Source organism: Chelonus insularis, unplaced genomic scaffold (assembly GCF_013357705.1).
Source record: "Chelonus insularis isolate UGA/USDA-ARS -01 unplaced genomic scaffold, ASM1335770v1 contig_131_pilon, whole genome shotgun sequence".
In the NCBI taxonomy this organism is placed as follows: Eukaryota; Metazoa; Arthropoda; class Insecta; order Hymenoptera; family Braconidae; genus Chelonus; species Chelonus insularis.
Window position 1 is genome coordinate 1,962,887 of NW_023276372.1, and position 20,761 is coordinate 1,983,647.

The following is a 20,761-nucleotide window of genomic DNA, read 5'->3' on the forward strand; positions in this document are numbered from 1 at the left end:
TTTAGTACACACGTAACAGTACGTAAAAAATAATAGTAATAATTACAAAAAGTATAGTGCAGAGTCTCGTACACTAAGTGCAGTTACGTTTCGAGTCTTCTGGAGAGAAAGTTGCTGACCTCGTGGATAATTTTTTAAGGATTCTCAATCTCTGGAATCTCTTGTGTATATAAAGAACACAATATCATCAAGATGACAATTTATTTCCGAGCTTGTTGTATTGTACTAATGTAAAGCTAATTTACAATACTCTATTCTCTTCGATCGCGTGTGAGACACTGCTTACGAGATTGCAAAAAGGTGAATGCATTCATCATCCAATAAATAATTTCATATTATTTATAGATACTTTCTCTTTGTTTATGTTTCTCTATTTTGCAACGTATGATGGAATTTTACCTTTACATTGAACAATGAATTATTACGTGTCTTTAATTATTTTATCACTTTTGTTATCATCAGTAATGATTTTATGCAAAAAAAAAAATTATTATTTTATTCTTAGAGTGTCATTGTTTAATCTCTTTCTCAGTCTGATTAATGACTTTATTGGCTTGTATTTATTATTATTAAAAACTATTATTTAATACCATGAAATGCCTTTGAATTGAGGGTTTTTTAATAATAAATGACTTTTGTTACTTTCAATCTCAACTGAAATATTCCAAATATTTTTTTAATTTAACGCAATCTTTTTATAATGATAATAATATACATAAACTTTCTCTCTGTTTGTATTTCATTATCATTTAATACCTAACCTCACCTTTACATTGAACGATCAATTATTATATATTGTGTTAATTGTTTTATTGCTTTTATCTATAATTATTTGATTTGATTTCAAATAATTAATTTTTTTTAAATCTCATGTTTTATTTATTCTACTTGTTGAATACATTTTTGTGGCTAGCGTTACGAATATTTCATATTGCAATTTTAATTTAAAATTTTATTAAAGAAATGAAACAATTTATTCAAACTATTTTTTTAATAACAAATACTTAGTTTCATTTTTTTAAACGTTTTTTTTTTTTATTAGTTATTTTCTTTTCTCACCATCTCATTCATGTAATAATATTTTATTTATGCATTGAATTTTCTCAACAAATTCATTGGTTCAAAAATAGAATTAAAAAATGATTGAAAGTGAATAGATCCATTGGAATGAATGAAGAATAATTTATTAAAAAAATTTCCTGATTTTACCCCAAAAACTATCATGTTACAGTCAATAAAATAATTTGACAAACATCATAATCTCAGTGAAAATATTAACACAGCAATTTTCCTGCATAATACAAATCGGCAATTATTTACATATAATACTTTCTCTGTGTTTATATTAGTATGTTCTTAAAACAAACTGAACCGTTATCAAGTGAAGGATCAAGGAAGTGTAATAAAGTGGGATATTTATTAGATATAAAAGTCACTGAAGAAGTGAAAGACAATAGCCCTTGACCTTCCGGGCGATCAGAGTGTCTGATGGCGTGCAGTTGAGAAAAGATTATCGCGCAAAGCGAGAGTGAAAGGCTTCGCGCGAGCCTCCTGCGAAAACGAAAGGATATTTGGTGTTGGCAGTACTGGAGCTCGCTCATTTGCTTCCGCGCGACTTTCACCATTGTTAAAAAAAAAAAAAAAATAACTGACGAGTCAGCAAGATTTGCAGGTTATTGAACTCAATCATTACAGAGACTCTGTCGGGTAATCATGACGAGATTTATAGGCGACATTAACGACGACACGATGCATTATTGAGCATTGGAGAATTAGTGTAACTGGCGAATAATAAAATGAAACATTTGATATGTACTTATTAATAGTTAATGCCTTAAGAAAAAAAGGTCAACATGAAATAGGAAGTTGTTTTAGTACAATAATAAACGCAAACACTTTCTATATGCAGCCTATCTCAAATGGTCTTGGTACAGAGACGTTTTTAAATGGAACGTGACGGCGTTAAGCAAAGCGAAAAAACATTCGCTTCTTTTACGCACTCAACAGTTAAGTTACTAACGCCGTCGACAGTGCGGAAGAGATCGACCCCTACCCCAGGGAAAGCGTGTCGGTATTAATTTTCCGCGCTCCGACTTTATACTCAAACATTTGACGATTCTCTGGTGCTTTGTCTGACCTGCTCGGACTTTTCTACTTGCTCTGGACAAATATCAGGCTGACAAGAGATAAGAATTCATTTTGCCAGAATATTTCATGACTAACTGCTTTTGTTAACTGATACGAGTAATCTTGATGTTAAATACACCCTTTCGTTACTTTTTGTATAAATAAATTTTAAACTCGTTCGTTTAATACTCTTTGCACAAGTTTAGGAGTTTCAACATTTCTCCCTGATAAATTTTACAATGTTTTTGTAGGAGAACATTATTTAAATAGTTTGTTCAACTTAATGAAAATATGTTGAAATATTTTTAAACATTCAGTTTTTATAAAAATAACGATTAATTGACTGTGGTAAAATATTCTTAAATAATTTATTTTAATACTTTAGAAAGAAATAAATGCATAAAGAAAAAAAATTAACTGTAAACAAATAGTATTTTTTTCAATTAATAAAATTATTTAGGTCTGATGATTACTTGCAATAATAAAAATGTAATTTATTGAAAAAATACTTTTTTTTGTGCTCAACTATTTTAAATAGAATTATCTAAATATTGGTTTATTCTGATGTTTTATTGAATTGATCCGATTTGGTTCATATTAACTTATTGATATTTATGTTTTTCATGAAAATAGTATTTTATGAACAATTGTTATTCTTCTCGTTATTTATACTTGGCGCAAAGTTTTATCAAATCCAAAAGGCTTTTTTGGTTAGAATCAAATGTTTTATTGAGTTGATTATTTTTTTTTCACGATTCCTAGTGTCTCAAGAAGTGAGAATTACTCTTATGTCACTTGCATTTAGGCTCATCATAATCTTGAACCAAATACCAAAATTTTATTCGTTCAATTAACTTAAATATTTTAATTTTTTTTAATCGATTAATTGAAAATTTTTGAGTGCACAAAAATAAAATATTTATAGATCAATTTTCCGCAAACATTCTCAGCATCATTTCTAATTGAATTATTTATCTTTCATCAAATAAATCTCTCATAATTATTAACGACTAGTCATCTGGCCTTTCTCTAAAATTAATAGGACGAAATAATAATAATAATACCGAAACGTGTTCAATCCTAAAAACAACCAAAGACATAACAAGCTAGTTAAATAAAAAAAAAGCAGTAAATGAAATATAAATTGAAACGGACACGTGGCATGAGTCCAATCATCCAGCAAAAGTACTTTTCTCATATTTGCTTGATCGTAGTTGAATGTAGAGGTGTAAGCAGGAGGTTGCATAGAGAGTGCAAGTGCGCTGACTATCTAACTACTACCACCAGAAAGGAGATGTTAGACCAAAGCTACTAGTAGAGTAGGTATAGAAGCCCCACAAGAAGGGTTCTCTTCCACTTCCACTAACGGTTGCGTTTCCACCGCCTCCTGCTCAGTCTGTCCTCCGTCGTCTCGATCCCCCTTGCGCCGTATGCGCGCTGTTTGCCCGTGGCCGCTGTCCCAGTCGTCGCCCTACTTTGTCCAAGCCAACTCCGCTCGGCCCGCAATACACGATTGAGGAGTAACTCGCCGGTTTTAACCCCCCGCGAGTCGATGCAGTGTCCACGGATGAGTGCCGAGTTACTCCCAAACACAAACGCGGCCACGTGCTTTTACCAATAGCACGCCCACTATTATCAATTTATCATTCATTACAATTATTATTTCACTCATCACCTCTCTCTCCTCCTCTCTGTTTCACTCTTCTCCTTATCAAATTTAATGTCTCCAAAGAAGATCAGCTAAAAGTTTGTGCTAAAAAGTTGATTAAAATAAATTCTTCTAAAATAATTCAACAAAAAGAAAGTCAATAGAAAAAATAATTGAGTGCCATTCGACGAACATTTGGATTAAAAAAGTTGCTTAATTTTAATTCGAAATTTATCAACAAATGTGTTCATGATTATTATAATAATAAATAGTTATTTGTTAAAAGTTTGTTATATTTTATAAACAATATAAAATGTTGAAGATAAAAAATGCACTACTGAGTCATGAAAATAGTCTTAGGATTTTAAAAACAATGCTAGTGTGTGTTGAGTAAACGTCCTGGTGCGCAAGGACACGAATGCTTCGATAAGTCAATGTGAAGTAGATATCACAATAGTAGTACCAGGATGAAGAAATAATAAGGCTGCTTAGTTTGAAACTTACCACTGCCACATTGCTCATTAAGTCGTAGAGATTTTATTAACTTCAATTATGTGCATGTAATCATTCGAAATACTAATAAATGTTATGATTTAAACAAAAAAAATAATAATAAAAGATACATTGATAGAGTTAAAAAGAAAAAATAGGAGAAAATCTACGTGGGAAGTTGATGATTAATTATCAGAAAAAATATTGTGATCATTTTATCCTTGATTATATAGACTACTTTTAATTATTAATGTATTTATGTATTTACAAACGTAACAAGATATTGTTTACCAGTGTAATAATTTCAATTATTATATATTGCATTTATTTAAATAATCTTCAAAGAAGAATATCATAATTCACATTTTCGATGGCTTAAGCAGAAAAAATGTAAGTTTTTCACATTTTACTTAACACAAAACTATTATTTATCAATAAATAAATTAAGTAATTATTAACATCTAATTAAAATCAATCAGTCTAAATTGAATCAATAAAGATAAATTTTTTTTTAAATACTATGATGACATGAAAATAAATTAAACTAAAATTCAATTCAAGGATCAAAAATATTTCAGTGAATTCAAACGGTCGAATTCAAGTTCAAATATTACTTCATCAAAATATTATGATTCAAAAGGAAGATACAAACATTAATTGAATCCGAGTACTTTTATCAGAGTATTTCATCAATAAGCGTGTCGATTTCGCCACCTGAAGCATGTGATGAATGTACAAATTTTAAAAGGTCTAGGTCGTTGCATTTCAATTTCACGCAACTTCCGGTTCTTCAATGTTAAAACAAATCCTCTGGTTGAGCTCCTGGCATGTATATTACACGATGTTAATAGCCCCTGGAGATTTGAATGACCCTCTTTTTATTTGCCAAGTCATAAAAATACATACATTTCTCTTGAAATAAATAAATCAAGCCCTCGGAATTTGTGACGAATCTTGGATGACATTATAAAAGAGGGGGAGAAAGAAATTAGGCGTGATTAAAGAGTACGTAAATAATTGTGTCGTAAGAAATGAAGACGGATGACGTACCTGAGGTAGTATTCGCGTGCATCGGAGGCTACTTGAGTTTATTTGTCGACTCTGGGTTATATTGCGCAGACTCTGAGTAGCAGCACATCGTTCGTTGGTGGTTGGGATAGGTCAGGAGCATTACCTACGCACGAGTTTGCCAAAGTCGTCACCAGAGTTCACTTTACAGATATTCAATCCACAAGAACACATGCAATCATCATCATATATTAGACAGTCCACTTGTGTTGACCAACCACAAGAACCAACTCTCTAACGTAAATAATCATTTGGCAATCACACATATTACATATTTAACATCACTTGGGTATTTTTCGATGATCTGTCCTCGCACATAAGTAACAGAGTAAGCCATTGGCATTGGATAAAAAACTAAGAATTTCCTCGAGGTTCTTCCTTGATTGTTTCCATTTGCGTCTGATGGCGTTCGGTGATCTCATGCGTCCCTGACAGCTATTGGCTTTCGTATCAGCTTCAATATCATTCTTTTAAGCAGCTCTAAAACTCCAATGTGTATTGGAGAATGTCAAAGAACACGACAGACACATATTGGAGATGACTTTGTTCTTTCAATTTATTTCATTTAAATTAAACTTCATCTCCCTATGAACTTTGTTCAATTTTTCAATAGATCTTTCAAACCCTCGAGGCCAATATGTCGCAACATCTTTTATATTTTATATTTTAAGGGACCTCATGTTATCGCTTTTTTATAGTAAAGTTTATTTTCGGAATCGACGATGAGTTTTGTAGTAAACATGGTCAGGGAAAAACGTATTTTATTTTTTACGTATTTAATTTTTTTTTTCTTTGAATAAAAATAGATCTTCGAGAATTTTATTACAGACATTAGAACGAAATAGAGAAGAAGCGTAATTATATTTATATAGAACAATTTGATGATTTATATAAAATAATGCACTTTTTTACATTAAAATAAAACTTGATAAAAAAATTAGTCCAGTTATTAACATTAATTTAATGGAGCTGCTGATGAGTCATAATTGGTCTAGAGTAAATTTTTTACATTATTTTATAATTAATTATCATATCTGCAAAGCATTCACATGCTAATAAACTTAAATGAAAAATGATCAGTCTAATTTATTAATTATTAATAATTAAACAATTATTATAATATTTTTATAAAACTAAAAAACTACTTACCATAAGATTTATTTGATCTTAACATTGATAGTAATTTGTTTAACGCACAGATTAATTTATGTATCCCTTGAAATCAATTAATAATGAAATATTGCAATAAATTGTCGTATTAAAAGTGCTTGATTTCAATATAAAACATGAAAAAAAAAAGATTCTTAACCGATTACAATCATTTACTATTTTTTATGTACCCACACACTTTATTGATCTCCTGATTTATAGACTTTGCAAGTCGTTGGAATGGAATAAGATTTTATTGAAATAAATATCGACAAAGTGGCCCCCCTGGACAAACGTTTAATCATCAAATTCATGTAATAATGATGAAAAAAAAAATATGTCGTTAATGAGTCATCGTCCCTTGACATTTAAAAGGTCCCTTGACATTTAAAGTGTGTTCTTTGGTGTCGGATAAAAAATAAAAAAGAAAGTATTGCTTTAATTTAGGTCTCCGGAAGCGCTTTCTCTGGTAGACTAGCTGACAAAGTGTAGTATTGGGTGCGCGAGAGGGTCATAGGGTCGAGGACTCTAGTAGAAGTGCGAGAGAGGCAAGATGGGAGGGTCGACTATTGCACGGTCAATGTAGCCACGGGCTTTATATGTTACCTGCAATTGATATGTATGCGTGACTGTTGGATATATGAACACCAACAGTCCACCACTAGTTTAGCCACAGTGTGATTGACATTACTAAGTATGCCATGGCCGACCGCTCACAACGTGCAGCTACGGAATAAATGCAGTACGCGGCCGGCTGCTGCGGCCCACGATTGCCTAGTCTCACTCTAGCTACTATTCCACGTATATTACTGATCTCGACAGTCGTGTTATACACTACAGACCGAACATTTACTGCTCATTGCCTTTAACAACTCTCGACATCCACTCCAAGTCAAAAAACAAATTTATTCATTTATTTATCAAAAACTTTTACTCTCGTTCGAAAAAAAATAAAAAGCTGTAAATGTCGCAGCTCACTTTCCTTTCTCATTCGAAAGTGAAATAGACCTGAAATAAAGTCAATGTATTAACGAATAATCAGTTGGGATTTATTTTGAACAGTTGTCTAGAATTATTTTCTCGGTTCAATCAGAGAGTATGTCAGTGGTGATGATGACGATGATGTTGATGATAATGACACGGTTTGTATTGTCAATGAGTGTAATGTAGATATTTTTTAAGGGCAATAGAGCGGAAATGATGAATTTTTAGATAACAAAAAAAAGAATAGTTTAAATAAGAAAGTAAGACACAAGGAGTAAGAAAGGAGAAGAGTGAAAGTTTTTGGGCGGCGTTGAGTTTTTGGCATTGGGCACCTCTTTGAGATTGGGGGGACAACGGTATCGAGGTCACTGTTACCACCACTACTTACTCATACACCTCGGGTAGTCATTTAGACTTTAGTGAAGCTCAGAGATCGCGTGGCCTGCAAGTAGTGTCCCAAAAACATTCAGGCCCGCTCTCTTGATATCGTGACTTTCGCAAATAATCCAACACAGTTTATATGTTTAATTTTCAAGCCTTTTTTGGGTAATGGAGAACTTTAGTAGTGATCAGTGCCAACTATTTGTTCATTTGTTACCTAGGACACATATTATAAATAATACGATAATAAATTTATCTGTGGTTTGTATAATGTTCAATTAAATTTTTTTTTCCTTTTTTTTTCTTGACTCTAAGAAAGTATATTTGTGTCAGTGAATTTTTCGAAGATGCTTTCGTCTCTCGCACCACTACCACATCGTGTCCTCGAGTCGATGGAGTTGGCTCGAGAATTTATTCGACCTCCAACTATCTAAATTGCAATTGACGTTGTTTCGTGGATATTGGAAAAAAATTGAGTACAACAATTAAAATAATCGTAAAAAAGAAAAAAAAAGTCAAGAAATAATTATTTATTTGTATTACAATAATAATGATGGTTATTGTTATTGTTGTTGGTTAATGGATATAACGGTGTGAAATGTGATGGACTTGAGGATGTATTTATAGCAGGAAACAAATTTATTTTACGATTGTGAGATAAAAAATGTGCGCTAAAATGAGTGTCCTTCAAGGCCGACATTTGGGTATGATATCATTTTTATAGTAAAATCATTTAAAACTAATTACGTATCAAGTATCATTACTAAAACAGCCTTCAAAACATTTCTCAGTTTATTGTAAGTCATCAGTTACATCCACTGCAAACACATATTTTTAAAATCTTCAAAGTCATTATTTTAGTTAATTTAGTTGATAAAAAATTTTTTTTATACTTTAAGGAACACACTTTTGGGTTTATTTTAGAAAATGAAAAAAGAAAAAAGGGAAGATTCTAAAAATATTGAAGTTTTTTTTTTAGTTTAAAGATACTAAAAATTTTTTAAATTTAGAAAAAAGGTCTTTAACCTATTACTCAATTGTACATCTGATTACTATCACAACCATCATATAACTATCAGCCTATCGAAGTCGTTACGTAAACTGCAGAAATTTCATTTAAACTCTGTTTGCCGATCTTATAATTATTTTTATTTTATTTACTTGATATTCACGCAACATAAAGTAAGAAAACTTTTCCCATGCGATATATCTTTAAATGAAAAATCAATACCTCATTTGACAATTAGAAATAAATACTCGACTTTACAATAAATTCACTACTTTTATCTTCTGATAAAACTTTGTGATAAAAACTTGATAAGAAAATAGCATTGAGTAGTTGAAAAAAATATTTATCAAATCATTTCTTCTAATAGAATGCTAATATGAGAGTTTATTATATCAATGAAGTAAGAAAAAGGGTAATAAATAATTTCTAATTGGTTTATTGTTACATAGGTTTTAACAAAAAAAAACAAATACCAGCAGACATGATAACACGCGAATGACTTCCTTATTCCCTAAGACTTATGACACAACATAGCGATACTTGATGTAGGAAAAGTAAGGTAAGGCCAGTGGTATAATAGAAACTTTCACTAGAAGGTTCAATGTACCGAGGCCTAACTCTCACTAACCGATTCTCACTCTTAAATGAAAGAGAGGACTTGCGATTAAATACACCAACGAAGAAGATTCTCCCAACGTGAATGTCTAAATCTCTCGAGAATACGATGTCTGATCGATAACAGGCTCGACTACTTTTCCGTGAGATTGAGAATTACGAGAAATGAATATAGAGCAGGATTTGCCTAATGGTTTCATCATCAGTCAACTATGATAGATGGTGAGACTGATTTTATTAAATACGGAAGTTTATTTATTCTTTCTCCGTTCAAACATAGCTATAGATATTTATATACTTGGTGGAGTTTGAAAAACTACAATAATATGAAGAGTTAAAAATATAGAATCTCAGTTATGTTATAGTCAAGCGTGGGAGAACGACTTTCACCATTGGCCGTGTGAATTCTAGATAAAGATTCTCCCAAGGATTGTTTCAGATAAAAGTGAATTAGAAGAAAAATAAAAACATGTATTTACGTATCGGTGCATTCATTTTTTTCCCCTATATTTTTGCTTTCAATGAAAATGTAATTGCTGTGACCTTAAAACCCGATTTTTAAATTCTAAAGAATATTCTTTACTATAAAATACATTTTTTTACTTGTAAGAGTATTAATCATATACTTGAATGTAATTTTATTATTATTGTTAGTAATAATGTGGTGCTCTGTCTAATTCATGATCACTGATAATAATTTTTTTAATGGCTTTTTTAAATTAAAAAAAAAAAAAAGGTTTATAAAAAGTAGGTGTTGTTTTTCAATTGATAATTGTGAGAAAAACAAAATTATATTGTTGTAATATCAATAAGAAAATTGTTTTTTTTTTCTGTTTGTTGACGTTGAGTAGAGGCTGAAGGTGTTGGAGAGATGTTCCTTTCACTTTTATAGATAAAAAAAATCCTTAATGGAATAATTGTAAAAGAGTATAATTCTTAACCTATTTTCTGCCTTCTATAAATTTCTAAATAACTATTATAAAAATGTAAAAAGAAAATAGAAAAATCTGTTATCATATCGAATTAAAAAACCTGTATTCTTGAGTGACACAAAAAGCTGTCTTTCAGAAAAAAAAAAAAATATTTACCCAGAAATAAACTCATAATAAAAAATATGTTATCCATCTCAAAGAATTTTTAGTAACATATTTTCTCCGTTTCGAAATTCTCTGTCTGCATAATTCAAAGAAAATTAATGCTTTATTTGCAAAAAATGTAATCATCTTAATTACAAATTATTTACATTCCATTACTTTATATTCCTTAAAATAAACATTATTTATTACAAACAATTTATCCAAAATCATTAATAAAAAATTGACTCTTTAAATTGATCTCTAAAAAAAAAGGAAATATTTACTTTTGATTCAAAGTGTAAAACTAGAAAAACATGAAGCATAAAGTTAAAAGAACATTGAGAGTAGTTGCAAAGTAAAAGGGAAGGTTTTCACCTTTTCTCGTCATCGTGAAGATCTAGAATGAAAGAGAAGAAAAAAAGTACGTTGGTTAATTCATCAACGACGAACGACGGCAGTGTACAACGACAGCTACACAACGAGAGCGACACGGCAGTGGAAACGCGCGAGCGTGGCATGCATGCATGCATTGGTTACGCAAGAATGGCAGCGTGTGTGAGACTGGTGACCCACATACGATACAGGGAGCAAGGACCCCACTGCACCACGTACGTCCCCGCCAACCGAGTACATATAAGCCCGCGTCAACTACCAACATAACCAAGAATAAACGTCGGTATGCCGATCATTACCGATACCTCCCGGCCCACGTGACCCGAAAATACCCGAAGCCCTTTGAGTGACGCTCACACTTATATGTACATTACGGGCATTGCTCTGTTTCTCTCTTCCTCTTTAATTAACGATGCTATGAATTGCGATCATACAAATCGATTTGTTGCAGTCATTAAAATTACATCAGAGTTTGTGAGATAATTTTTTTTATTATTTTTTTTTTTCAACTATTTATCCAACACTTTTTGCAGGTAAAAAATATGCAAGTTTTAAATTATTGCGCAGTTTTATTCTTGCTAGATTGCTATTATATGCTAGAGAATCGATCATATACGATTCGTGTTGATTTTCCTAGAAGAGTATATATACATTCAAGTAATGTTCCAATTATATGTTATTGCAATCTAAATCGGGGTTAAATAACCTACTTCATGCCATAAGCTAGGACAAATACTGAACTTTACAAGTTCTATGTTTATAGAAAAAATTATACACATTATGATCAAATGTTTAACTTGTATAAGAATTTATGAATATTCGTGACAATTAATTTCAATGATTAAATTTACAAAAAACAACCTACCTAATCACACTTTTTTTCATGTTTCAATAACACCTGGTGTTTTAAATAATTTTTTATGCATTTTATTGCACACAAATCATCAATATTATTCAAAAGATACTTTGGTATTCATCAAATCAATGAATATTGATGCAAATCATCTACAAGTATCCTAAAAAAATTTATCCAAGTGAAAAATATTATTAAAAATTATGATAATTTATGAGAAATAGTGCAATATTTAATGAAATATTTTTTGATGATTTCAGGAATTATGACCCTTACGAGCAGCCCGTGTGAGCTAGACAACATGAGCTTGTTTCAAGACCTCAAGTTGAAAAGGAGAAAGGTCGACTCTCGATGTAGTAGTGACGGTAAGAATGATATCTTAAGCATAATATAGAAAAGGAAGATTCTAAGAATAAGAATTAGATGATTTGTCAATTTATAAAAGACATTAAAAAACCTAAATAGAATTATTCTCTTGCCACTTATTTTACTCCAAAAAAAAAAAACATTTTATCAATGATAAAAAAAATAATTTAAATCAATTAGAAGCAAACAACAGATTTAAATGCAAGTTTGACAATATCTTTGATCTCTCTATAGCACAAGCTCACTACTTACGGATTAATAGGAAGAAAATTGAAGTCAGTTTAAGTCTCATAATGTCTTCAGGGATGGTTTTAGATTGCTAATGCACGGCAAAATCTAAGGATGACAGGGAGGGAGATAGCTAAATAGCGTGGGCTGACTATAGAGGGGAATCAACTACTGCCCACGCGGTATGAACCCGGCTATGCACCACACTCTGTTATCCAGGGTAGTTTCATAGCAACGTCAAACGTGTCAGGACGTTATTCTAAACTTTTGCTACTCACTAAATTGTGTACATTCATTCAATAACCACTATTTGATATTTTTATATCTTTTTTCTATCTTCTTCTGATGATTTATTGATAAACTCCAGTTTTACAAGTTTGAATCAGTGAATAAAACTCAATGAAATATGCCAACATGGCGATGATGGTGCAACGACACTTGGAAATCATTGATCTCTGTATATACCACGTGAACTCTGCTTGCATTACTGAACGGCGCAGTTGCAATTTTTTCTATCATTTTTATTAATTAATCTAAAATATCCTATTTTATACTGTCAACAATTCATTTCAATTCCTACAATATTTCTTTTTTCATCACTCAATCGATATGATGTTATGTCATGTTCTAATCCTGTACTGCTAAAGCAATTTCTGTCTTCTTCATTCATTCATTGAAAATATGAATTTCCATACCATGAATAATTTTATTAATCATCCACAAGAATTTTGCCCTCCATATCATCATCATTATCAATTTCCTTTCTTTGAATATTTTCGCTATGATTATTCTCATGTGTATCCATCGTATCCTTACTTTGCACCAAATGCATTAAATTCATTCATGCTCTGGGAATCAAAATGCCGATGGTTAAGTTTCAAATCTTTTCACTCCAATGGTAATTTTAATTTAGTATTTCATTTCAATTAGTTGTGGGTGAGAGAATATTTCAAATTGAATGAACAAAAAATGTTTCAATATGTGGAAAAAAAAAATGATTATGGTTAACTGATTTTTATAGCGAATATTGAAACGTTGGATTTGTTTTGTAAATAAGTGTTTGGCTTAAATTAAATTCAATACTAGTTTACATGTAAATAAAAGAGTATTTGATGTATGGAGCAGTGATTCATAAACTGTTATTGAAGTAAAGTTGGCGCCAAACGAACTCATTCGAATATAATAATTTATTATTAACTGTTTATGATGTAAATTTAGTCAGATAAAAAAAAATATTGCTAAAATTAACAACCAATAAATAAGATTTATTATTAAAAAAGATGACCTGAATATTAATGTTATAAAAGTGAAAAGAAAAGTTGAAGTGTTTTTTAAAAATTGATTACCATGTTATTATATGAATATTTAAAAAAAAAAAATAATTATGATTACATTATTTTCCTAAAGCGTCCTTCAACTTTATTTTCATTTTTACGAACTGTAATTTTCAGAGATATTGAAATAATAATTTTCTCTTGAAAATAATCAAATAAAAAGCTCAATAAAATTGAATAAAGCTGATTGTAGCGATATTGAGGTGAGAAAAAAAATTGAGAAAGAATTTCTTTTCTCAGACTCGCCTGTATCGTTTGGATCAGCAGGATCACCGCTCGGGCTACAGCCAGCGGATGCACCTTCACCAATAACCTTTCCTGCTCCAGGGGAAAGCGTTGCGGATACATCGACCTCGTCACCAGACGTCAACATGCCCAGCTCGCCGGGCTGTCCGGTGGTCAAAGTAAAGAGCGAGTTTCTTCGTGGATCTCCAAGTCCTCGGAGCCCCAGCCAACGTGGTCCAAGTGGTGGAACAGGATCTACCTATCATCATCAAGATGTCCGTGAGACAGCATCACCAGATTCGGTTTTCCCCGAGCCCGTGATGAGTTCCACAAGGGTCAGCGATGAAAGACGATCCTTTACACCAACCCCAGCATCACCGTGTGTTGATACCAGCCATGCGGTGTCTACAACCCCTCTAAGCCAACAAGAGCAACCGAGTAGCAGGTGCGAGACGCCAGAACGAGCCGAATTATCGTCTGGTCAAACGAAACTTGACTCGGATAGCTCAGTCTTTGATGGAGGTGGAGGCGGCAATAGTGGAGGAGGTGATAGAAGAGTTGATGTGTCCAGCCAACCTAGTCCTTCCTCCCAGTATAACATCAGCCAAGCACCCAGTCCCAGTAGTAATTCATCCCACAGTTCTCAGCAGCAACCTCCAACTCCTCCCAGATCGAGAGCACCATCGGTACCAGCTCACATTCTAGCCCACCATCAATTCTGGTCGCAAAATTCTGGAGTTCAGGGGTTTTCTGCACAAAGATTACTCAATGGAGTCATCAGCAGCGTTGGCTACGGACAAAATGTGGGAAACCCTAGCAGTACAAGTATTGCTGGTAATGGTCCAGGACCTACTGGAAACATGGGTAGCCAAGGTAATGGATCCAACAACACCACATCATCACCTGCATGTAAGTATACTTTATTATTTTATTTTGTTTTTTCATCAGATGAAAAATAAATTATTCAATAGGATTTCGACCTAGATTTTCAATGAAAAAACACTTGAGAATTTTTTTACCAACTATAAAAGTTCATCTTTGCATTTTAAAACTTTAATTAAAACTTCATGAAATAACTTGTGGTTCATTTATTTCTTTCTCTACATCAAGTCATAAAATACTTGATGAAATAAAATCCGTAAAATCTTCTCGATTATTCTCATCAACGCTTTTGAGAATACCTCTTCACCCTTGAGTATGTCCAATGATTGATTCGAGTATCCATAAAATAAATCAACCATATTGAACGTTTTATTGGCCTTTTTACGACCTATTCGAAATTATTATTTATTCCAAATTGTTGATAAATGATAGCTTACTATTTATTTTTGAAAAAATAAAAAAGAGAGATTTTATAATTGTGCAAATGCAAATGAGAATAAATAGCTAGTAATTAAATTATCAATACATAGCTTCTATATTTCTTTTATGTGTGAAAGGATTAACAGCGATTATTGCTGGAACATTACATTCATATTTATGAATGTCCCATTGAAAAAAACCTCAACTGGATATTTTTATTGACACCAAGGATCATGTTTAATTAAACTTCATCTATTCGAGTGTTGAAATAATTTTTTTTCCAACCACAAAAAACCGTAAACTAGTAAAATGTTTATTATTTATGCATATTAATCAAAAATTGTTTTTACAGCTGATATGAAGCCACCAGCACAACGAGTAACTCCTTCAGCCCCTCGACCTCCACCTACAGTGATAATGGGTGAGGTTGGTGGTGTCAGGACTATGATTTGGTCCGCACCAGCTATGGAACCAGTTCCTCCGCCAGCGGCATCATGGACGACAACAGCGTCATCAGCATCCTGTTCTTCATCAGAAGAATCTGCAGCTCAGTTATTGCTAAACCTTGGCCAAGAATCCAGGGGGAAACCGCCCTGTGTTTCTTACTCCTCCGGACCACCGCTGAATATGGAAAGACTGTGGGCCGGTGATTTGAGTCAACTTCCTGCAGCTCAACAGATGCAGGCTCTTAACTTAACGGCATCCGGCTCGAATCAACCGTGGGTGAGAAATGGCGCGGCAGTTAAAACAGAACCGGCGACGCAGTCAATGCAATCGCTTGCAACATCGGCTGCTTCGTCATTACCGTCCCAAGAACATGAAGAAGATGAAACACCTATGATTTGTATGATTTGCGAGGACAAGGCCACTGGGTTACATTACGGCATCATCACGTGCGAGGGGTTAATATTATTCTACTTATTTTTATCAGACTTAAAGTCTATATTTGTTCGTTAGATTATTTGCCGGATTAACCTAATTTCTATTTTAATGCACTGCCATTAACAGATGTAAAGGATTCTTCAAAAGAACTGTACAAAACAGGAGGGTCTACACGTGTGTTGCTGAAGGTGGTTGTGAAATTACCAAAACACAGAGAAATAGATGTCAATATTGTCGATTTAAAAAATGCATAGAACAGGGTATGGTGCTTCAGGCTGTTCGAGAAGATAGGATGCCTGGCGGAAGGAATTCCGGGGCTGTTTATAATCTCTACAAGGTCAGCATTCAACAAGTCTTGTTTAATGAATTCAATGAATGTCAGAATCATGTTTAATATAAAAATAATTTTTTTCCATAAAAAACAAATTAATTCAAATGAAAGATAATTTAAAATATTATCAATTGATAAATAACTACTGATAATGTGTGTTAATATTTCATTAAAAAAGAAATTTAATTAATTATTTTTGGAATTGTACATTTAAAAAATTCAAATTGAATATCGTCATGGAAAATTAAGTAATCGTTTTTTCTAAATTTAACTATTTTATATTTGAATAGAAAGTTAAAATTTAAATAGTATTTAAATGAAGTTTCTTAATTAATATTTAACCTTATAAGCTAAGACTTTGAATAGACGTTAATATATAAAAATATATTCCATATATTATTCCCAAAGATTTATTTAAAATATGTCATGATTGATAAATTGATAACTTTCTACAGGTGAAGTACAAGAAGCACAAAAAGACGAATAAATCGAGTAACGTAAGTGGAGGTAATAATCCAGCCGGAGGAGTGAACGGTTCGGGATCGATAGTCGGAAATAAAAGTACAAATGTTCCTACAACAATGTTAGACAAACATATGGCAGCTGCGTCGAACATGCTTGACAAGCATATGGCAGCTGCGGCAGCGGCTGTCGCTGCTGCTCATCACAGTCAAGCGCAGCAACAGCAGCAGCAACAACACGCTCAGCTCGCCAGTTCTTTCTTGCATCACCACAAGATCTCATCGGCTGATCCACATAACTCTCAACCGACACCAAGTCATCCCAGTCATACCTCGCATACAGGACATTTAGTTAACGGAACGATACTCAAAACTGCGCTTACCAATCCTTCCGAAGTAAGTAATAAACATTAAATATTGTGTAAATTAGAGAAGAAAAAATAGATAATTCCATTAATATTATTGATGGCTAAAAAGGGAGGGTTTAAGTTATAATTAGTAACATTGAATTCGAACATTTAACGTAATAAAAACCTACTACGTCTAAAAAAAAATAAATAGTAAATATAATTGAAGAATATCCGAAAATAGATAAATATTTTATTGATAAATACTAGACACTTAAAGACAATTTCTTAAATTGAACTCATATTTTTTAAAAATAATTTTATTAATTAATTCAATTATCTTCAATACTATATGTATCTAGTTCTAATACTTATAATTATTATGAATAATGTTAAAAATCTTTTATTATTTTAATACTCCAAAAATAAGATATGACTACGTGGCAAATGAAATTTTTAGAGCTCTACTATCTATAGTTTTGAATGATTTTCAATGTTTAACTTCCATAAACAGATTATGCTATAGTAAAGTTATCGTAGAGCAGATGAAAGAATTGTCTATTTTCGAATGGTGGGAAACATTAATAGTAAATCTATGTGGTGGGAAGAAGGGACGATTATTTCGTTAGTTTTATGATGGTTTATGAAATTTTAACTTTGATTACCTTTTATATCTTTTATTTTAATACGTATAGAATTATCTTTAATTTGTAATATAATAAATAAAAAAAAAAATAAATGATAAAAATGACATTACATATTATTTATTTAAACTGAATTAAGAAATGAAAAGTGATTCAATTGCACTTGGACTCCAAGTCATGCAGGGAAAGTAGTAGGGAGGAGAAAGAGAATTCGGCTAAAGGCCATTGCCAAAAGTGAAAACGTCTCCATCTGTTTACTGATCACATACTCTACTGCTGTTTGATAAAGAGGTCACACTTTCCCTTGTAAACAGGCAGAGTTTGTCATCAGCTTGAACGGCAATAGAACAATTTATTCAATTCAGATTGTGTGATTGAGGATAGATGTAGAAAATGAGTTGGAAAAACAACGTCAGGGACAATAGAAAACCAGCGATAACCGGTGCCAAGGACGGACAGTTGCCATGGTCTTTCGTAACTCGTGAAAGTCCGTACAAAGGGACACTGACCTCCTCCACCACCATCACCTCCTCTTACTCTTCCTTCTCACTACTTGGTGTACCTCGTTTCTTACAAATCACCAGTGAGTACTTGTATAAACTAAAGGCTGTTTGGCTTTCTTAAAGTGCCGCGACGGTCACAGCTTTCCCTGGTTACTTGAGCCCACGTTTAGACATCGAGTCATGCGCTTACCATGTCTGAATCCGTCACGAATAGCTCTACGACCTAGGTACCAGCCGCGGAAAGGTCAGTGAAAGGCTGACTGTGGATTTTACGTAGGAAGTGTTGATATAAAAAATTTCTCCTGCTTGTAGTCCAATTGTGAAATATTGATAAATGTAAATATAAAGGTGATCATCATCATCATGATAATAATAATGATGATAATGACAATGATGGAGATGGTGGAGACGAGTCATGTGAATAAGATGACTCACATCACGCAATATTCACCTTGAGGGAAAAAAGATTTCCAAAAAGAGAAAAAAAATTCAATTGGTTTTTATAATGGAAATTGCTGAAGCTCTAAGGCATTATTGAACTTTTTCAACATTTTTCAATAGACTTAATTATTATAATTATATAGTTATAATACACTTGATTTAAAAAATAATAATTGAAATAAGGGCTTAAAATTTTAATACTTGTAATAAGAATATGAGTTTTTATTTAGTTAGTGAATTATTCGATTTATTGGATTGAAATAAAAAACAAACATGCTTACATGGATGACATTACTGATGTATATTTATTTAAACTCTTAAAAGTTTGTAAATTGTATTAATGAATAAAATTAGAAAGTTTTAGAAAAATTGATTTTGTTTATTTGAAATGATAAATAGTAGAATTTCGCCGCGTCATCACATTGAGAAATATTCTTGAATATCTTTTTAAAATGACTTTTCAATCTCTTTGTGAACTTTTCCTGACTCTAAACCTTTTTTCCGAGTTATTCCAGTTCATCAGATTAAGAATGTCAAGTATTGTTATTACATTCACCTATTTTTCTTTGTGATCCAGGTGGTACATTTACGCCAAAGGCTGGATAACGCCGTGAGTAGTTCGAGGGATCGGGCGTTCCCATTGGACACCACCCTCGCAATGATTCAAACTCTTATAGACTGCGACGAGTTCCAAGATATCGCAACATTACGGGTAAAATTCACTCCTTTGTTTATTCTCAGATCCCTAGTATGCTTTTCTTCACTTGTACATATTTATCTTGAGATAATTTATGGTACACATCATCTTGATAATGATAATCATGAAATAAATAAATTGCAGAACTTGGATGACCTGCTGGACCATAAATCAGACTTAAGTGAAAAGCTGTGTCAAATAGGAGACAGCATAGTTTACAAGTTGGTACAGTGGACCAAGAGATTACCGTTTTACCTTGAACTCCCGGTTGAAGTTCATACGAGGCTGCTTACACACAAGTGGCATGAACTTCTGGTGCTAACGACATCAGCTTATCAAGCAATGCACGGCCAACAAAAATTCACCAATGTTGGCTCGGATGGCACAGGCGCTGATTTTATGCAAGAAGTAATTATTGGATTACATTATTTATTTCTCAACATTATTTTACATTAACAATCATATCAATGAGAAATCAATTTCTGTAAACAATACATCTTACGAAACATTTTTCGAGCTCCAATTTTTCCTTATATAATAGGAAAAGATATTTCACATTATTCAAGCCATTATTTATTTCAGTACTAAATAGTTTCATAGTAGTTGATGTTTTTTTAAAAAATTATCATGTTTAATGGTCAATTATCATTAATAGTAATTGATTAGAGACATAATTGATAGTAATTCAATAAAGATAATTTTTTTATTTATCACTGATAGTTTGTTCGTGGTCATTAAAAGTGGTGAAATAAGTTAGTATTTAAATAAGAGAAATTGTGCTAAGTAATGTCAATTATTTAGAAAGAATGGTAATGAAAAAATTGTTTTTATTGTTATATAGGTTTCGAACAATATGTACACGCTACAAACGTGTCTAACGAGCATGATGGGACGAACCATAACAATGGACCAATTGAGACAAGACGTGGGCCTCATGGTGGAAAAAATAACGTATGTCACACTCATGTTCCGACGAGTTAAATTACGGATGGAGGAATATGTTTGTCTAAAAGTTATCACCATGCTATCACAAGGTAAATAAAATTTAAAAAATTGTCAAATTAATTAATTTAATTAGACGTTATTAAGACATTTAAATCAACCAAATGATAAAAAAAATTAATCTTCCTTCATTTTATTGTAACTGCTGTCACTGAAGATACTAAATGTAAGTTTATCTAGATAATAGAAATAATTCAATTATT

The 20,761-nt window shown here is 32.1% G+C and overlaps 1 protein-coding gene across 6 annotated transcripts in view; it reads left to right on the top strand.

The window, feature by feature from the left end:
• Window positions 1-20,761, top strand: part of Hr4 (Hormone receptor 4) — a 52,693-nt gene that overhangs the window by 29,829 nt on the left and 2,103 nt on the right. The window contains exons 1-10 of one of the 6 annotated variants that reach the window (XM_035094674.1): window positions 6,623-8,110; window positions 8,183-8,553; window positions 12,056-12,160; window positions 13,964-14,857; window positions 15,603-16,152; window positions 16,259-16,469; window positions 16,919-17,320; window positions 19,437-19,571; window positions 19,701-19,964; window positions 20,398-20,590. In XM_035094674.1, the coding sequence (XP_034950565.1) occupies window positions 8,514-8,553; window positions 12,056-12,160; window positions 13,964-14,857; window positions 15,603-16,152; window positions 16,259-16,469; window positions 16,919-17,320; window positions 19,437-19,571; window positions 19,701-19,964; window positions 20,398-20,590 (2,794 nt within the window). In that variant the 5' untranslated portion in view covers window positions 6,623-8,110; window positions 8,183-8,513. Of the gene's footprint in view, window positions 1-3,941; window positions 4,658-6,622; window positions 8,554-12,055; window positions 12,161-12,351; window positions 13,288-13,963; window positions 14,858-15,602; window positions 16,153-16,258; window positions 16,470-16,918; window positions 17,321-19,436; window positions 19,572-19,700; window positions 19,965-20,397; window positions 20,591-20,761 lie in introns of those variants that run through there. The other 5 variants (XM_035094688.1, XM_035094713.1, XM_035094705.1 and 2 more) reach the window with 5 other exon arrangements.